The sequence below is a fragment of the Carettochelys insculpta genome, chromosome 4 (genome assembly GCF_033958435.1).
Source record: "Carettochelys insculpta isolate YL-2023 chromosome 4, ASM3395843v1, whole genome shotgun sequence".
Classification (NCBI taxonomy): domain Eukaryota; kingdom Metazoa; phylum Chordata; order Testudines; family Carettochelyidae; genus Carettochelys; species Carettochelys insculpta.
The window spans coordinates 131,530,168-131,549,600 of NC_134140.1; the positions used below are offsets into that span (position 1 = coordinate 131,530,168).

At 41.3% G+C, this 19,433-nt stretch overlaps 1 protein-coding gene across 9 annotated transcripts in view; it reads right to left on the minus strand.

Annotated features, from left to right (window-relative positions):
• Window positions 1-19,219, minus strand: part of WRN (WRN RecQ like helicase) — a 97,425-nt gene extending 78,206 nt beyond the window's left edge. For 3 of the 9 annotated variants that reach the window (XM_074993839.1, XM_074993838.1, XM_074993832.1), the window contains exons 1-5: window positions 11,311-15,945; window positions 9,594-9,716; window positions 5,310-5,425; window positions 4,203-4,348; window positions 530-678 (exon numbers count right to left, since the gene is read on the minus strand). In XM_074993839.1, coding sequence (XP_074849940.1) covers window positions 530-678; window positions 4,203-4,348; window positions 5,310-5,425; window positions 9,594-9,668 — 486 coding nt within the window. In that variant the 5' untranslated portion in view covers window positions 9,669-9,716; window positions 11,311-15,945. Of the gene's footprint in view, window positions 1-529; window positions 679-4,202; window positions 4,349-5,309; window positions 5,426-9,593; window positions 9,717-11,310; window positions 15,949-18,743 lie in introns of those variants that run through there. The other 6 variants (XR_012645491.1, XM_074993840.1, XM_074993833.1 and 3 more) reach the window with 5 other exon arrangements.
• Window positions 19,220-19,433: the final 214 nt, after the last annotated feature.

Consider the following 19,433-nt stretch of genomic DNA (forward strand, 5'->3'; position numbering starts at 1 on the left):
GTTTTGGAAGGCGCACTGTGTAAGCCAGCCCACAACTATTGGGGACAGAATGAAATTTTCCCTGGAGCAAGTTACCCCATAACTGCCAATTGCCCAGTTTCTGGCATCTTCTTCTGAAGTATCTAGTACTGGCCACTGTTGGAGACAGGACACTGATTTAGACAGACCTTGGGTCTGATCTGGTCTGGCCACTCCTGATACTTAACACAGAAGCGAATAAAATACAAATGGACTTTTTTTTAAATGGTGTTCCAAACAGAAGCAAATGGCCTCAAACAGACCTGAGGAAAAATATCTGTCAGAAAATCCAATATATTGTGCAATGAAAATCAAGGTATTTAATAACGAAGCTCTTACTAGAGTTCCTTCAAAATTGATAACACTTTAAAAGGTGTTGCCTGTTAAGATTAACCTCTGGTAACTGATCTACAGTCTATGATTGGTGACACATTTGGACTTCCATGAAAATAAAAATTTAAATTTGTTTAACATAACGAGGAACACTCCCCTCCTGAAATTAAATTTTTACTTTTTCATTGGCTACGTCAGCCAGTTCTACAAAGCTCTTCAGTCTGATTTCGAAGTCGCTCATCAGCTTCCACTGATCTCCTTCAATTCCTACTCCAACCTTTCTAACGGTTTCATCTTCAAGCAATCTTTTAAGTCCCCCAGGAAAACCTGAAACAGATTTACATCCAAATACAATCAACTATATAGTAAAAGATACCAGATTTTCATTATATATGGGAACAAATGACATCCTATCTACTTTTTATAGTAATATCAAAATGGTTGCTACCAGTGTTTTCTGTAAGCTGAATGCGTTGGCGGCTGCCCAGGAGAGATTCAGGTGCTATCCAGATGATTAGCTGAGGGCTCACAGCCACCCACAGTCGGCAGCATGCGTTTCTCTTGGTGGTACACAGCCACACATGCGTTGGTGCGCAAAACAAAATTTATTCCACCCAAGGATGGAAAAAAATTTGAGGGAACACTGGTCACTACATCTGTATCTATAAAGCAGTGATCAAACAAGTGCATGTGTATCTAGTACAGCACTGTAATGCCAAGGAAAGCCAGTCAGTTTACATTTTGTGCAATCTGGAGCTTTGACTGCTTGCAGTATAATTTCATTTGCAGGCAAGGAATGCTGAAACTAGGCAAAAGTTATTTTTTGCCTATGGAAACAGATGAAAAGTGACTTTAAATCTGTTATTTATTTCTAAATGTCTCATTCATGCGCATGAATGGCAATCAGCAAAAACAGGAAATTCCTACTTTTGGAAATTAATTTCTGATCCATGTAGCTAAATGATCATTAAAATTGAACATGTTATTTCAATATTCTCATATATTTATTTGCAAATTATTAAATTATATGTTTTATATGAATTTAAAACACAGGAAACCAGACAGGCAAGGGCCCATTAGGAGAATAAATTTCAGTACACTATTAATGTAAGAGTACTGTTCAATGTACCTGATGGTGGAAAGCAGTTAAAAAAGCAGATTTCCCTGGAAATTCAAGTGGGTCGGAATGGCATACTAAAAGCAATTTAACCAAAACCAAGCCAAGAAGGAGCTTTGCTACCATTAGAGTTCTCTGAGAAAGAAATAATATTTGGGAGAAATCCCACAACAGGAGTAGGTCCTGCCCAATGGAGAGAGCAAATGCTCAACAAATGAGGTAGGATTTTTTAGAATTACTGTATATTGACAGCTCACACTGATTCCAAGCAGGAAAAAGAAATGAGATGCATTTTGCACTGCCAATCTCAATGAGTTGAGAGTGGTTGCAGCCCTTCTTACAGCATTTGCCCAGACACGAGGATGTGTGCCTCTCAAGCAAGTTTCTTTGCTACTAGTATCCGTTAAAATTACTGAAGGCAATAGGACCTGTGGGTGCACAGTGCCTCCTTCCCAGATCCAGCCACAAAGACCACTCTAAATAGACACACCACACTTTGGAAGCAGAGACCATCAATTACCCACAAAATTACACCCAGAACAGGCTTTTGCACTGTGCTGCCAAGTCCAAAATATATGCTGGGTTAGGATTAGCATGCTAGGTCAATGAATCAAATCTGGAGTAAATGGAGAATTTAGATCTACATTTTCAGCTTTTTATATTTTATCTCAAATCCTCATACTTAATTTTGAAATCATTTTGTGTTACAGATTAGTCTTTTGCACTTTTGGCACGAGTAACACACAAGAGCAAAACAGTAATATGTGTATTGCTCAGTATGGGTCCAAGAATATTAGTGAGTTCTCACAGAGTTCTCACGCAGCATACAGAACTCATGCTTTGCAGCCCTAAAGTCCTGAATTTCCATCAAGTGGGTATCCTGGCAATACTGGGTCACAGAATATTTCTGAACATTAGCGGGAATAATAGGCAACAAAGGGCACAGCCTAAAACATTCAAGCTTGGCTTACTACAGTTTAGCACCTGAATGAGGCTTTAGATATTTAAAGGAGAACCAGCCTATTCACCATCAGATTGGTGGCTGCTTTCTATTCTGGACAACTTACTTCAGAGCCTAATTTTAATTTAAGGCCTAACTTCAGGGAGGCTGAAGTTGGACTAGTCTGGCCATAATCTTTAAAGTCTTTAACCCTAGTAAATCTGCATTCAGATACATTCACACTTAAAAACCCACTCTATTTCTACTTGCCAAGCTTGCATTTTGCACTAACTCAGTCAGTATTTGTAGACTCTCTACTTCACCATGTGTCATGGCCTACAATATTGGTATTTTTATGATCCCCCATTCTGCACAGACTCCAAAGTTCATGCTGTGTTATGATTCATGAACCAGGGTTTATATTTAAGACTCTATACTCAATTAATGGGGCATCTCCTACTGATAAGAATGTAAGTTTGGCATAAAGATCCAGGATGTTGCATAGCTTTCAACTAGAAACAACCTTCATGTATCAGCATCCTATGTTCAACGTCATCACATTTATCACCACACAGTAGGAAAACCTCTGTTAGGATCACAAGCATGTCTGCATTTGTTTCTCTTATTTCTCTATCCTTCTTTCATCATTTCTCTCCCTCTGCCACAACTTTGTATCCCCTTCTTCCCTCTGAATGTCCTATCTTTCAACACTGCCCCACCGCATTTGCTAAAATAAGCAATTAAGAGATATTTAAAGCACCACCATTAAATGTCAGTGTGAACAACCCAATGAGATGAATAACACCACTCAGAGTTTCAGAACATCCGCAGACACGACAATAACGTATTCGTTTACTTCCTGTTCATTTAGGTGTTTTCATTTATAACCACAAGAGTTTAGATTCTACAGACACTGTACACACAAGAGCAACCACAGAGACATCAAGCAAGGGAGAACTGGTATGGTCAGCAGATATTCGATACCTCTCTGAGGGGAATACAGGATAACACAGGTTTTAACCACCAATAACATTGACTTCTCATCAGGTTTTTAGCTAGTCAAGCCAAGGTATTAAGGGACACTGTCAGCGTAATTTACGCCTACAGTTTTGTTTCTATGGAGAGGAAAAATAAACACCAAAATATACTGGGCAAGTGAGTACATAATAAAATCCCCCCAAATAGATATGAATGTTTAATGTTTCTTCTTTGAGTAAAAGTAATTTTCCTGAATTCAAACCCCTTCTCTGCTGTGCGGTGAAACCAAAGAGCCGTATGGAGGCAGCATATGAGCACAAGCAAGCGATCGCATAAATAAGCTACGATAGTCATCTTCAAAGAGAAATGAAAACATTAGCAGACTAAACAAGAAGGAAAAACTTTCCTTGCTCCATGTTTGGGAACGATGGGAGCCATTGTGTACAGAATACTTTTGAAAGCCTGGCCATTTAATTCAGATGCCCACATGGGACTTACTAGATACTTAACTGTTTTGAAAAGATCTCTCTCTTAGAACTGATTCAGCTTTCATTTACAATTTTAAAAATCCAAATAAGTATTTTTGTTTAAATTAATTTCATATTAACGGTGGTACTTTCTTGATGTAAGCTACCTATATGGGATAACACAGACTAATGTACCACAAAACTGCACTATCGCAGGGGTGGGTTTTCTCTATCAGCTGAAACAGGAAGTGCTGACTACTTCTAGAGGCGAATGCACAGATTAAGTAACCTGAAACAGAGAGGCGATTCATGTCCATATGAACTAGGGCACAGAAGGAATGGTACTGACCTGACATTGAAGAAATATGAAACAAGTAACATTTTCTCTCAGATGCACATATTTGGATTAAAGCAACTTTCCCTCCTTTTCCTTTAGTATACGATGGCGGCCATTCAATATCAAATCCTACCACATCTCCACCAGATAGGCTTCTTCTGAAGAGAAAATAGGTTGATTTATTTCCCATTTAGATATTTTATTACACGTCATCTAAGGTGCATAACAATAAAGCTTACTTTAAAATCAATGACATAAAAAACTCCTCTCACTCCTTGTTTAGGGGCTGTCGAAACTACAACAGAATTAGTAAAGTTGTAGTCAAACAGCCTTCACATAGACGGTGAAATTCACCAAGACACAAAGAGCCCACAAGAAACATTCCAAGCAATGTGCAAGCAGACGTTTGTGAGCCTGGTGTGCTATAAATAAATTAACGCCAAAGAAGAGAGAGAGAGAGAGAGAGAAGCAGGTTACTCCTTCCTACTGTATTTTGGGAGTTCCTGCTCATAACTATTTTTCTGAATTTATTGATGATTTTATGTTAACTTTTTCCCCAAAATATTATGTGCACTGTCTCAATATGTAAAATATCAACTACTTGCATAATGAACAGATATTTTTGAGCCCCAACCTTGCAGAGATTAACACACACACTTTACACACTGTAGTCCTAATGAAATCACTGAAATCCATGGAGCTGGCCACACTGTGCAAAATTACAAATTTGAATGAGATACGCACTTTTAAAGACTGCGGTCTCCAGACATGAAGTCTCATAAAAAGGGTACAATTGCACAATTAAAATCAGTCATCTAAAAGTAAAAGTTTATTTTTAAAAATCCACTCACTACAGATGTCTTTCAGTAGAATTTATGGATAATTTTTAGACATCAGAAACTACCTTCACTTGGCACTTGTTAAGAATATGTAAAGGCAGGCAGAATCCTGCTGCTTACACTAAAGAGAAGATATCTACTGTCAGACATTTTGTATGGCTCTGTAGTTGAACCAGTTTGTGTATGAAAATTGTGCAAAAGATACAGATGCAGGCATTAAAAACACAAACGCTTCTGAGGAACAGATAGACACATACCAAGAAAACATGCAATCTTTTACCTGATATCTTCTGACAGAAAGGAACAGTCACTGGCATCATAGCTGTAAATAATAGAACCATGGAACTCTAAGAAAGGCAGGTCATTTTCCAGAACACTCCTCTGAACATCAGACTTCTGTTTAACAGTAATTAAAAGAGGGTCTGTTATAGTGCATATTTAGTCACATTGCAAACACATTCATAAGCTCAACAATCTTTGCACAACAGTCTTAAAGTCATAGTCTTGACTACTAAAACAATTTTGGAATTCATTTGTTACCGTAAAGCTGTTTAGCAGAAGAGTTATAAACTTTAAAGCAGAGTACATAAAACCACCCTTTCTTAAAAATCCTGTTTTCAGATGCTTACAAATTTGCCCAACTTTAATCATTTGGACTGACATTTCCCATTCCAGGTGTTAGTCTTTTACTGACTTGCTTTCGTAAAATTTCAATCAAAACAGGTCACCATATTCTGAGAACAAGACTAAGGAAAGTACATTTTGACTGGGTTAAATATTTCCTGCAACCTTTTAATCAAACTGCTTTATCATCTCCATGCTTTGAAGCCCATAAAAATAAGACCAGTTCTGGCCAAGTTTATAAACCTGTAACAAATTGCACAGGCTCACCTGAAACTTGCCCAGGCTTAGATGATAAAGTCTACAGTGATTCTGATTGTAGCGCGCTATATGCACATTCACAAGTGGAGTGAATTCGTATTAAAAGGCAACCTAACTTCTGACATTTCCTAGCTTTGGAATGTTTGAATTTGCAACCTTAATAATGTTATTTTAGTATATGTAGTTTTCATCACGCAACACATGGAAATATAAAAGAACTTGTACAGTTCATTAAAATGAACAGAAGATTTTCCAGCAATAATTTCCTTTCTGCAAGCAATATCTCCCACAATTCTGGATGTCTGGGAAATAACAAGCAGTGAGTAGACATTAGGAGGAGTATAAAACAAGAGTCTGGTTGAAGAGTATACAGAGTTTGAAAGAGCTCACACAAAAGCCCTATGTCATTTCTAGGCCACTACCCACAGCAACTTCTTGCTCAAGGAAACCTCGGCAGAAGAAAGTCCAGCTCAGAGTGCTTAATAAAGGTATTAGATGCAGACCAAATATGCACTCTGCAAGTTCCAACGTAGACGCACTTTCTCATTGTGCTAATGAAATTGTTCACAGAGTGTGCCTTAACCTCTTCTGAACTGTATCGGAGGGGTAGCCGTGTTAGTCTGGATCTGTAACAGCAATGAAGGGTCCTGTGGCACCTTATACACTAAAAGAAAAGTTTTGAGCATGAGCTTTCGTGAGCACAGACTCACTTCATCAGATGCTGGTCTTGGAAATCTGCAGGGCCAGGTATAAATAAGCCAGAGCAAGGGTGGGGATAACAAGGTTAGCTCAGTCAGCAAGGGTGAGGCTTACTACCAGCAGTTGATCTGGAGGTGTGAATACCAAGGGAGGGGAAGCTGCTTCTGTATTTAGCCAGCCATTCGCAGTCTTTGTTTAAGCCTGAGCTGAGGGCGTCAAATTTGCAGATGAATTGTAGCCCAGAAATTTCTCTTTGGAGTCTGGTCCTGAAATTTCTTTGCTGTAGAAAGTATTCTTTGTACAGCTAAGAAATTTCAGGACCAGACTCCAAAGAGAAATTTCTGAGCTACAATTCATCTGCAAAGTCGACGCCCTCAGCTCAGGCTTAAACAAAGACTGCGAATGGCTGGCTAAACACAGAAGCAGCTTCCCCTCCCTTGGTGTTCACACCTCCAGATCAACTGCTGGTAGTAAGCCTCACCCTTGCTGACTGAGCTAACCTTGTTATCCCCACCCTTGCTCTGGCTTATTTATACCTGGCCCTGCAGATTTCCAAGACCAGCATCTGATGAAGTGAGTCTGTGCTCACGAAAGCTCATGCTCAAAACTTTTCTGTTAGTCTATAAGGTGCCACAGGACCCTTTGTTAATCTTCTGAACTGAGAACTCCCAATGGATTTGTATGCTTTTGCAAGACAGTATAACCCACTCAGCCATGGAGGACTTGGAAACACTAACTCCCTGCCATTTTCAGTAGGACAAGAACATGTAGACTATTTTCTTGAGGAGCATATACACCTGACACAGATGTCAGAAGAGCCTTAAAATCCTCAAGTGTGCCATGTCTGCTCAGCTGGGTGCTGTGGTTTTGAACAGAACAAAGAAAACACAGCCTCTTGGGAACCCCAGAAGAAAGAGTTTACCTTAGGGAAAATGGAATCTGGTGTCCTGAGCTCCAGCTTGGCCTCACGAAACATGCAGCAAGGTTCATGCATAGATAAGTCTGTCAGCTCTGACACTTGCCTGGTAAATGCAACAGCCACTAAAACAAGTCTTAATGGACAAATACGTACACTGAAGTCAATGATTTAAATGGACAGCTTGTCAAGATCCTCAAAATTAATGGTAAATCCAATTTTGGGAAGAGTGGCTTGACTGACATTCTGCCTAGCCAGACTGCTCCAAGGAATCTAGCTACCAGTAAATTACCAGCCAGGAAACCTAAATATGTTGTGAATATCATGCTACTAAGAGCAGATACCTGTAATAGTTGAAGACCTCTGTCTATACCTGCTTGGGAGACGTCAGAATGATTGGAATTCCAGAATTTCTGGGATTTTGCACTGGATTGCCAGGTCAGTCTGCTGCCCTCTACACTTTCGTCCCTCAGACACCAATTCCACTGCTATCCCTTTGAAGAATCTTTGTCCCTTTGCTGGTATCTCTCCAAAGATAAGGAGCAAAAGGGGTATGTCTGTCTATCTGAAGACTGGTCTACGGTCTTTCTTGGGTGCACTTACTAGGGAAGAAAGAGATCATGTGGATTTTGCCATATGGTCATCCACCAACTTATCCATTTTCTCTCCATAAAGGAGGGATACTGAACTTAGTCAAGCAGAGGACTAGCTCAGAGTAAGTATCCACTTCCCAGATCAGAACCTTAGGTGATGCCTAAGAAGCAAATGGCTCAGGCTGACAGTCTTTTCATCCACTGAGAGACATCACCCACTGAGGGCAGCAGGGGGCAATATAAAAGTGGTTAGCCTTCACCATGATATTTACTCATGCCTCTGCAGGGATAGGGAGATTTCAACTCCTGCTGGCAAAAGATCACCATTGATACTTGCTGAAATTTGTTAACTAAACTTGTGAGAACTCCTTTGGTGAGAACTGTACGTTTCCTGTTTGGTTTTACCTGCATTTTTGCCACATATTTCATATTATTGCAGTTTTGGATGATGACTCATCATGTTTGTTTTAAGAACACTTTCACAGCAGATTTGACAAAATACAAAAAGGTACTAGTGTGAGATTTCTAAAAACAGCTAAAGCGCTCAACCTAAGGTTTAAGAAACTGAAATGCCTTCCAATATCTGAGGCAGAACCTACAGAACATGCCACCAGAAGTCTCAAAAAAGCAACACTGATGTGGAAACTACAGAACCTGAACCACTAACAAAGAAAATCAACCCTCTGCTGGTGGCATCTGACCCCTCCGATGAAAATGGGCATCCTTCAGTCCACACTCCTCTGACATGTTATAAAGCAGAACCTGTCATCAGCATGAGCACATGTCCTCTAGAATGGTGGTTGAAGCATTATGAAACATGAACATTTTGCATATCTGGCACATAAATATGTTGTGATGCAGGCTACAATAGTGTCATGTGAATGTATACTCTCAGATTACATTCTAAACAAGAAGCAGGCAGCATTATCTCCTGAAAATTGTAAGCAACCGAGTTTACAGGACTTCTTGTCCAAACAAGAAGACAGACTGAATGGCCTTTTAGCCTTTTTTCACATTGTTTTCGTTGTGAATGCAGGTTTTTTTTTATTCTACATTTATAAGTTCCAGTTTCATGATAAAGGCATTGCTCTATAGCAATGCAGTAATGCAGTAATAGGTGAATATAAGAAAAACTAGTTTTCAGTTTTTACAGTGTAAATATTTATAATCAAAAATAAATATGAAGTAAGCAGTGTACATTTTACATTTTGTGTTGCAACTGAAATCAATATATTTGAAAGTCTGAAAACATCCAAAATATTAAAATGGGAATCCATTGTTTAAAAGTGCCATTAATCATGTTATTAATCACAATTAATTTTAACCACTTGACAGCACCAATATACACTTAACATGCAAGCAAGCCATCAACATATTAACAATGAATACTTGATATGACATCATCATAAAATTGAACGTTAGTCCAAAATATCCATGTCATGTAGTATAACTAAATTTTCACATCAAATCCTACCTTTTTGTCAGCCACATCATCATCTTTACTCTGTGCTGTCATCCACTGAGGAAGTTTATGATGTGGAGAAGTCATTATAAATTCTATTTGATTAATTCTCCTGCATTTTTTTTAACTTTTGGTCTGTAAAATTTAAGTGGGGGAAAAAGAGTCAGTTATTGTACAGCCAGTATATGAATAATAGATATTATTGCAGTTATCATTTTCTGTCCTCCCCACATCCTCATTTCAGTGGATCACTTTAAGTTCAAGTCAGGAGGGAAGGAAATTACATGACCTAGGTAAATGCAGAACTTTTTCATCTGTCTTCCATATGCTAGCTGCATAAAAGAGGGTATAAAAACACATGAAAGAAGAAAACCTCTCAATATCCTCCCATGAGAGGGTTCCGTAAAGTCTTTTTGCAGATTGTAATAGCACAGTGTATTTTTCCACCAAAACAATTCAAACATTAACAGCCATGGTACTAACATACCAAGCTATCTTATGGGTTTTGTTTGTTTGTTTGTTTAGAGCAGTGGTTCTCAACCTTTCCAGAATACTGTACCCCTTCAGGAGTTTGGTATGTCTTGAGCACCTCCAACTTTGACCCTTCTTAAAACTATTTGAAAATCAGAACTAAAAAAACAAAAGTGCCACAGCATACAACTACTGAAAAATTGCTTATGTTCTCATTTGGAATATAAATATCATACTTATATTTCAGTGTATAACAGTGGTTCTTGATCTTTTCAGACTACCGTACCCTTCCCTTTAAGGAATTGGATTTGTCTTGCGTACTCTGTTTCACCTCTCTCAAAAATTACTTGCTCACAAAATCAGACATAAAAATACAAAAATGTCACAGCATATTACTAGTGGAAAAAATGCTGACTTTCTCAATAACACTCTAAAATTATAACTTTAATCAACTGGAACACAGATACTGTGAACTTTCAAGCCTGAGGCCCACAGTCTGGGGCCAAAGCGTGTAATTTAGCTTTGCTGAGTCCCTTTTGACAGGGAACCTCTGGTAATTGCCCTACTTACCACACCTTAATACCATCCCTACACTTGTGAACTCCCATCACCCTACCCCACCTCACCCCAATTCATCCTCCAACCCCGGGTCGAGAAACACTGATTTAGATGAGTTGATGTGCATCCTGGAAGACCTCTGGTACCCCTAGGGTACTTTGGTTGAGAATCACTGATCTAGAGATGCACAGCTGTGTTTTTAGATACCCTTCTTACACAAAAAGTTACATGCTGTTTGGATAATTCAGGGTTAGAAAACTCCCACTGCAGCAGAGAGTAGAAATATTGCTTTGATGAGGGAAAAGGTTGCCTCTGCTATAGGGGTTGTAGTAAGTACAGGCCCAGTATGAGGCCTTAGGCCTGAACCAAAGTAATGGTCAAGACTTTGCTAACAGAAAGCAAAGTGCAGCTGTGAGCTAAAGGAATGCACTACTCACAGAAGTTGGCAAGAAGTTGATGGTGCATAAACATATCTACCTAGCATATTGAAGTAGGTACATGGTACCAGAACACCCTACCCCGAAACATTCCACAGATAAGAAAGAATAGGCCAATCCATCCCAATGACAGGGGCAAAAGGGTAATATGATGGACAGAGTTGTTTTGTTTGAACCAACATGTACAAGGTGAGAGGCGGCACCTAATTACGTAGAAGGGTTGTACCTCAATACGTCAGGAGTGATGTGTAAATTGTTTGTACCTGTGTATAAGAACGTACTTCTGGGATGTGGTCTGGGTCCGGCCGAGGGGTCAGTGGAAAGTCCTGCCACTGACTGAGCCGAGTCCATTGACCGTGGGTGCATATTTGTAGTATGCCTTGACTTAGACTAAGAAATCTACAGGGAACTACTATTGTGTCCGTAGTAGTAGTAGTAGGCATCCTTCAGTCTGCATAGACTATGGATCGCACCCTTTATAGTTTCAATTGAGGACTTCATTTACAGCATCTACTGTGACTATGAAGACCCACACGAGAGTGACAGTCCTTGCTGCATCTCTTGCAGATGTGGTGGGTGTCTGGCAAGTCCTTAGTATGCTTTCTGTGCGCTCGCTTCTCCTCTGCTAGCTGTCTGATCCTCATCTCGCCCTTCTGAAGACCTCTGTGTAACCCCTGCCTCCATCTGCTGCAGTCGTCTGCTAGTTCTTCCCAGTTGTCCAGCTCAATGTCTACCTCTCTGAGGTCTCTCTTGCAGACATCTTTGTAGCACAACTGGGGGCGTCCGGGAGGTCTTTTGCCAGAGGCTAGCTCACCATACAGGATGTCTTTTGGAATCCTTCCATCATTCATCCTGTGGACGTAGCCAAGCCAGCGGAGCCGACACTGCCTGAGGAGGGTATGCATGGTTGGGATTCCAGCTTGCTCGAGGATGGCGGTGTTAGTCACTTAGTCCTTCCATGATATTCCAAGGATGCGCCTGAGGCAGCGCAAGTGGAAGATGTTCAGCCTCTTTTCCTGGCGGGCATACAGGGTCCAAGTCTCGCTGCCATAAAGGAGGGTGCTGAGGATGCAGGCTCTGTAGACTTGCATTTTGGTGTGAGTGTACAGCTTGTTGTTATTCCACACTCTCTTGCTGAGTCTGGACAGAGTTGTGGCCGCTCTTCCGATCCTCCTATTTAACTCGGTGTCCAACGACAGGGTGTCAGTGATGGTGGACCCGAGGTACACAAACTCGTGGACAACCTCTAACGTATAGTTGTATAGTTGATTGTTACTATTGTGTCCAATACGGCAATAAACCTGGCCGACGTGCCTTCGCACCTTACTAGACTCTGTGGTCAGTGGGGGTTCTCTTCGGGTCTGCTGTGTCAGCTATCTGCAGAGCTGGGGCAGCGCACAGGGGGAACACATGCACGCAGCTGAGTGATACCAACACTGGAGACAGCAGAGTATCACGCTGGTAGCATCTGACAACAGGGATTAGTCCTAACTATTCTTGCTCCACAAAGATGTGTTAAAAAGGGACCTGTGGAACAGCAACACACACCACTGGTCTTGCCCGCTTTAAGGGTGGTTATGCTGCCCATCATCACTTGCAATTCAAGTTATTACTTTGTTGCATATCTGAGCTAACTACTCCAGATTTTCAAATAACCAGCTCAACTGGAATAATTTAATCTAAAATTATCAATCACAGAATGGTGCAGCAATATACAGAAACAAACACATTATCCAACTTTTGTCATCAGATCAAGAGCTCTCTCTGTCTCATCGTATCTAAACGGATGCGAAGCTTTCATTTCAAAGAGTTCTCATACCAATATCTTTATATAGGGCCACAGACAAAAAAAAAAAAAAAAACTCTTTTGCCAAGAATATTTCTCTAAAAACCTATTTCTGATGTGATTTGTATACCTTCTCAGTTTAGACGATTTACGCGTGAAGGCGTGATTATTTACAGCCGGAAAAACTAACCATTCAAGATAATCTCTCTTACCACGCTATAATTCTTCCTTACCGATTCCCCAATAGAAAACATCGGCTGTTACATCACCCTTTATTAGTTTCATAAATCTACATATGTTTATATAAGCATTATATATGGTGCCTTACAAAATCCACAGTCCATTCTGGTCAATTTCATGGTCACAGGCTTTTAAAGAATCATCTATTCCATGACTGCAGCTATTTAAATCTGAAATGTCATGGTGTTGTAGTTGTAGGGCTCCCAGAAAGGAGGTGGGGGGTTGCAGTATACTGCTACCCTTCCTTCTGCCTCATTGCTGGCAGGAGTGCCTTCAGAGCTGAGCAGCTGGACAGAGATGGCTGCTGGATGGGGTCCCAGTTCCGAAGGTAGAGCTGCTGCCAGTAGCAACACAGAAGGTTGGCATGGTGTGATATTGCCATATTATATCTGCACTGCTAGCTGCAGAGTTTGGTCCTTATTCAGCAGTACTCACACTCCAGCAACCCAGCTCTGAAGGGAAACAGTACAGAAGTAAGGGTGGCATGATATGGTATCGCCACACTTCTGCATTGCTGCCAGTGAAACAACACCTTCAGAGCTGGGTACCTCGCCAATAACCATAACTCTTCAGCTGCCCAGTTCTGAAGGTAGGGCATAAACAAGGGTGACAATACCTTGAGTCCCTTAAAATAATTTTGTGACCTCTCTGCAACTGCCTTTTGGGTCAGGATCCCCAGTTTGAGAAATGTTGGTCTCCTCAGTAAAAGCTGTTTAGTACAGGATAAAAGCACATTTCAAATACACAAAAATAGTCTTTTAATTTTCTTTAAAGAAAATTACTTTAAACCTACAGATTATATATGTTTCACATGTTTTCTATTTAAAACTGATTAAACAATGGGAGATCTGCGGTTAGTGAACTGAACTTATTTTTTCTGGTTACAAGGTTCTTCATGATTGTGGAACTAGCAAAGCTCATTCTCTCAAAACAAGTGTTGATTCATAGATTGGAGGAGGAAAATCAATGAAATAGTTGACTAAAGTAAAATTAAGGAGTATTTTCTCCATACCTACAGAATATGCTACTGCTATCAATAGCTGTTTATGCACTTTAACAAACTCTGCTTCCAGCTGCTTAACCAATGACCTCTTCCAGTTCAGTGGTCTGACTCTTTAAAACATTTGAAAACACAGATAGCATAATATTTGTATTTACTTTTATTTCACTGTTATATGTAAGTCCCAGGCCTATTATCATGCACTAGTATTTTTTAAAAAAATATATAGATTTAAACAATGCAGCTTCCAAGAATTCTACTGAGAAACTATTCCACAGCCTACTGGATCTGTGTCAATGTTTTTCTGAAGCATCAGCCAACATGTTATTTTCCTGTTACAACATTCACATCATGTTATTTATCTCCCATCTTATGCTTCCTTGAAAAGACTTGTAAGAGTTATGTTCCCGTCTTTCTGCACCCTACCACTGGCACCCTATTCTCCATTTCATTACATTTTCACTTCATAGGCCCTTCACAGCTTATCCCACACTGCCTATCATCTCTCATACAATACCAAAATGTCATTGCCCACCTCTATCCTTCCAATGCCAGCCTTCAACCCCTGCTTATTAGATATTAAGCAAGCACCTTCAGACTCTCTCTCACCATGTCATACATATAGGAGGCACTCCCCAAAAACACCCTCAAAGCCACTTCACTGTTTTCATTCATCTATTTAATTCTCTAGCCACAAAGAACCTACAAAATTATGGGCAGCCATCAGGCAGCTAGTGTGATGAGCCCAATGCCTTCATGCTAACCACTACTGACTTGTTTTTTTGTGCTTGCCCATCTACTTGTCTATATTTTCACATTGTCTTTTGTCCTAAACTACATGCTCTTTGCATCATGGGCCATATTTAGGCATGTTTGTACAGCATCTAGTACAGTAAGTCCCTTGTCCATCACATGAGGTCCTAAAGTAACAAAGAGCCTCCTTGACAAGATTTATATCTGCCACAAAGTTCACTAATGATCTGTTAATTCCTCTTCTAGATGACTGATAGAGAGGTAGGTAAGTCTGAGTGTGTGGTACTGCACTAGACACACACTCTGCCCCCCACCCCCAGTGCACTGCAGTTCAGTGCACACTGTCTTATCCTCCCATACAAGTAGTTCACACAAGCAGGGCTATCACCGTCATGCTAATTTTTAAAATGTTTCATGGCAGAGATTTAGCAAAGCAACAATGGGTCATGGAAAGAAGAGGCGTTTGGAAAGTGAGCCCACCACATATTCACCCTAATAAAGGGGTTCCTATACCACAGAGCTAGCCCAGCTCCCTTCACCTTTCCGACACATTTAAACTTTCACTCATGTTTGGCACATCCACTCTTCAAAAGATGGAGGAACAGAGGGCCAAATTTGATTGATGTTGCATTCTAGCACAGTGCTGAGGCACAAAAAGTTAGCCAGAAATGGGAAGACACAAACACCAAACCTGCATGGACTAAATCACTCTGCCACTTGGTTTAGGGGCATTTCATGGACTTTATTCAAATTCAGCTTCCACAACTACAATGACATCTGTGACAAAACTTCATAGCCCTATCCTCAAGCACTAGAAGCATGTGGTACATGCATACCTCTGGGAAGATGAGACCTTTTACACTAATCTTATTGTATCAAAGTGCTTTTACCAGTAACAAATCTGTCTTTTTAGTTAAAGCACTATTACTGCTTCATGTTATAAGGCACACAGTTTTGATTAAAAAAAGAAATTATCTTTGCCGTATTCAGTTATGTACAAAAATAAAAAACCCAAACACAGCTGCCTCTAGCATCATTAATTGCCAATGGATTTAATGCCAGCAATCAAAAATTATTCTAGTTAGAAATAAATATCAAGTTCAGTAAGTAAAAGATTTGGGAAGAGGCTCATTTAATCAGAATCATTCAACTTCTGGTCTAATTACCAGTATTAGTATTTACCATTTACTTTAACAGGCAGCCCCCTCCCACCCACCCCCAACCCGGCAAATCTCTTCTGTGATCTTGATGAAAGCAACAACCACTAATTGTCAATACTGGAAGCTATTTATGTTTCCTACAACTCATTTTAACCCTGATGCACAGAAAGTTCATTTCTTCACCCAATAATATTTTCTATCATTGCTAGCAAATAGTTCTGCTTCTGAAAAAAAGAACCTCCTCAAATACTAAATAGAAATAAATAACGTGTAACTCAAAATATCTTTTGCCCAATCTCATTAAGGCTTGATATAATTTCTCTGGAAGTGTGACCCTTCCTTTTTAATGTAGATGCACAAGTTTGTTCACAAAAAAAAACATTCTTGAAAGACAAAGTAACAACATTTTGCTAGTGCTGATTGAACCTCTCTAATCTGGCATCCTTGGGATCCAAGCAGTTCTGGATGAGAGAATTTGCCACACCACAGGAGGTCAATATTGTCTAACAGCATTACCAACACTTTCACTGCTGACTGGACTCTTAGAAGACATTTAGGGGTAAATTATAGCTAAATAAGAGCACAGAACACTGAGAGCTAGGACTGGTGGCTGGAAACAAACTTCATGGGACCACAGGAAAATTTGACCACACCCATGATAAGTGATGATTTTATTTAGCTGGATCATGCCACATTATCGATTTTGCTCAGTGAGGCTGTCCAGGATTAGAGAGGTTCAACCTGTATTAATTTCTTTGCAGTTCTCTGTATCCAGTTATTTCATATCATTAGGTAGTTGAATTGTGGTTAATTTATATGTAACAAATGTGTGATGAAGAGAGGTAGATACAAGTCTAGAAATGAGTACAATAGTACTACATGCACGTAAGGTGGACAAATATTTATGAGTGATACATATGTATTAGCTATATAAACAAAGTAAGGCTGTAATGCAGCATTTACAGGCTGAGGCCTATGCAATTGTAGCTTTGTTGTATTAGTCTTTAGACCAAAAGGGCTGATACAATCTTGTACAAAAAACAAGCAGTCCTGTAGCACCTCAAAACCTAACAAATATATTTATTAGGTAATGAGCTTTCGTGGGTCTTGCTACATGCTACAGGACAGCCCCTTAGACAACCAGCAGCGCAGGAGTAGGCAGAGTGGCGGGTGCAGTAAACTAAGGTCCCCCATGACTCAACTCACGTTATTATGAAAAGGTATAAGTCGAGTCCACAGAAAGCAAGGGTCTACTGTGCTGTAACCGATGTGCCAACAGGTGATGTTTAGGAAAAAAGGGTTAATATATCTGAACTTTCAAAAAAGAGGACACTCCTCAGAGGGAGTGTATGTGCATCAGTTATCTACCAACTTAACATTGTATATACCGTAATGCCTTACTGCAACATGAGTTGGTAGACAATGATTCCGATACATACACAAATATGGCAACCCTAATACAGTCCCCTGGAATGTAAGTCATTTTTTTCCTTTCATTTAATAAAATCTATGCAGAGACTGACTGTAGACAAGCCTTTTGTAGAAAACTAAACAAGACACCTTAAAATTTCTATCTGCCTGTTCATTCACCAATATCATCAAAGCACCTGGGTTGACATGTATACAGTAATGAACTTCAGCGAGGAATTGTTTTAACTGTTTCACTTTGAATGAATATGTTCTCACAAATCATCCAAAAAACTTTGTTTCTCCTGCAGTGTAACAGCTATAAAAATGGGCCAAAACTTATCAGAACGGTCAGACAAGAAACAGCACAGTTTAGTGATACTTCCTTTACAGGGACAAGTTGATCCAATAAGACATACTACCCTAACCTCACCAAACTTGCTTAATATTTGGGGACCAACATGGCTTGAATTCAGAATCCGCTTTCATACACAATGCTCCTCTCTCGTACCTTTACATCCAGTCTCAACAGAAAGGCATTCAAACTCACTCTGTCCCTTAACTGCAGACCCATAACACCTCTTGCCATCACTGCATGTTCAGAAAGCTTGAATTTTTTAAATCCATCTGCCATTATTTGCTTGTTCTTTCCACTCAGTGTGAATCACCTGACATAATCTGCTGGTTTTCCACTCTTGAGGTGAATAAGTATAGTGTTCTAGTTATGTGCATCAGTTACCTAACCAGTTACAGAGACAAGTTGATCCAGTAAGACATACCACCCTAACCTCAGCCAACTTGCTTAGTATTTGGGGACCAACATGGTCCCCCCATGAAGAGTTAATAGTGCAAAGAAAGTACACATCTATTTATAGAACTCAGAGTATGTAACAGTCCCACCCCCAGGTATGTAATGTATATTGCCAACATCCATTGGTAGAAGTAGCTCCAACACAGATGTGCTTTATATATTTAGAAGCTGGAATTTTACAGAAAAAATATTTTGTTTTATTTTGGTTTGTGTGTGCCTCATCAGCTGCGCACACACAAATACACCAGTTAAAGCTGTAGGGTCCAACACACTAGCCACCTGTGGCCATCTAGCCAGCTGACAGGGACATACACGGCTATTCACTCCCCATACAACTCAGCATCCCTGTTCCCTCCTCCAAACTAGGGAGGCACAGCTCAGTCCCAGAAAGGCTCCTGAGGTTCCCTATACAGAAGTATAAGAAGTGCCCAAAGCATGATTCCTGGGGCCAGCAGCCTGGGAGCAGTCCCGTCTGTGAAGCAGCGGGAAGACAAACTGCGTAGCCCGCGAACAGGTGACAGAAGTGCTCCCCCACTCACCAGCACAGGCTTGGGGGGGACGGGGCGGGATAAGGTCAGCCACGAATCCCACAAGCTGCTGCCTCTGCAGGCAGCCAGGAGCGAGTCGCCCAGCACAGGCAGGGCCTGGCTAGCAGGCCTCGGCCACGCGACAAAGAGCGGCGCGGCCGTTCCTGGGCCGGCGCCGGAGCTCACCGGACCCCGCCAGGCTTCCCAGCCCCTGCCGGGAGGCTCTTTCTGGCGGGCTGGCGCAAGGCCGACGGGCGCGAATCCGCCTGGCCGCTAGGCAGCCAGAGAGGCCTCAGCCCGCCCGCGGCGGGACTCGCCGGGAGCAAGCGGTCTCCGCGCGCGCCGCGAAGGGAGGCGTGGCTGCAGCACCGCTAGCGGGGGCAGCCCCGCGGCAGGCCCAGCGAAGGAGCGCCCGGCCGCCCGCGGGGAGGGAAGAGGCGGGACCCAGCGCTCTTTCCGTGGGAGTTCCCCTGACCTGCCCTTCTCCCTCTGCGCCCCCGCCTCAGACCCCAGGCCGCCAGCGCGTACAAACAACGTCACTCGCACGTCGCGCGTAAGACGTCACCATCCTCGGCGGAGGCTGGAAGGATACCCGAAGGGAGGTCTTGGCGCGGTGCATGCTGGGGGTTGTAGTTTCAGGGCCCAGTCGGTACCTGGGAGAGCAGCGCCCGCTGCACCCCCCGAGTCTGTGGTGCGGGCCCC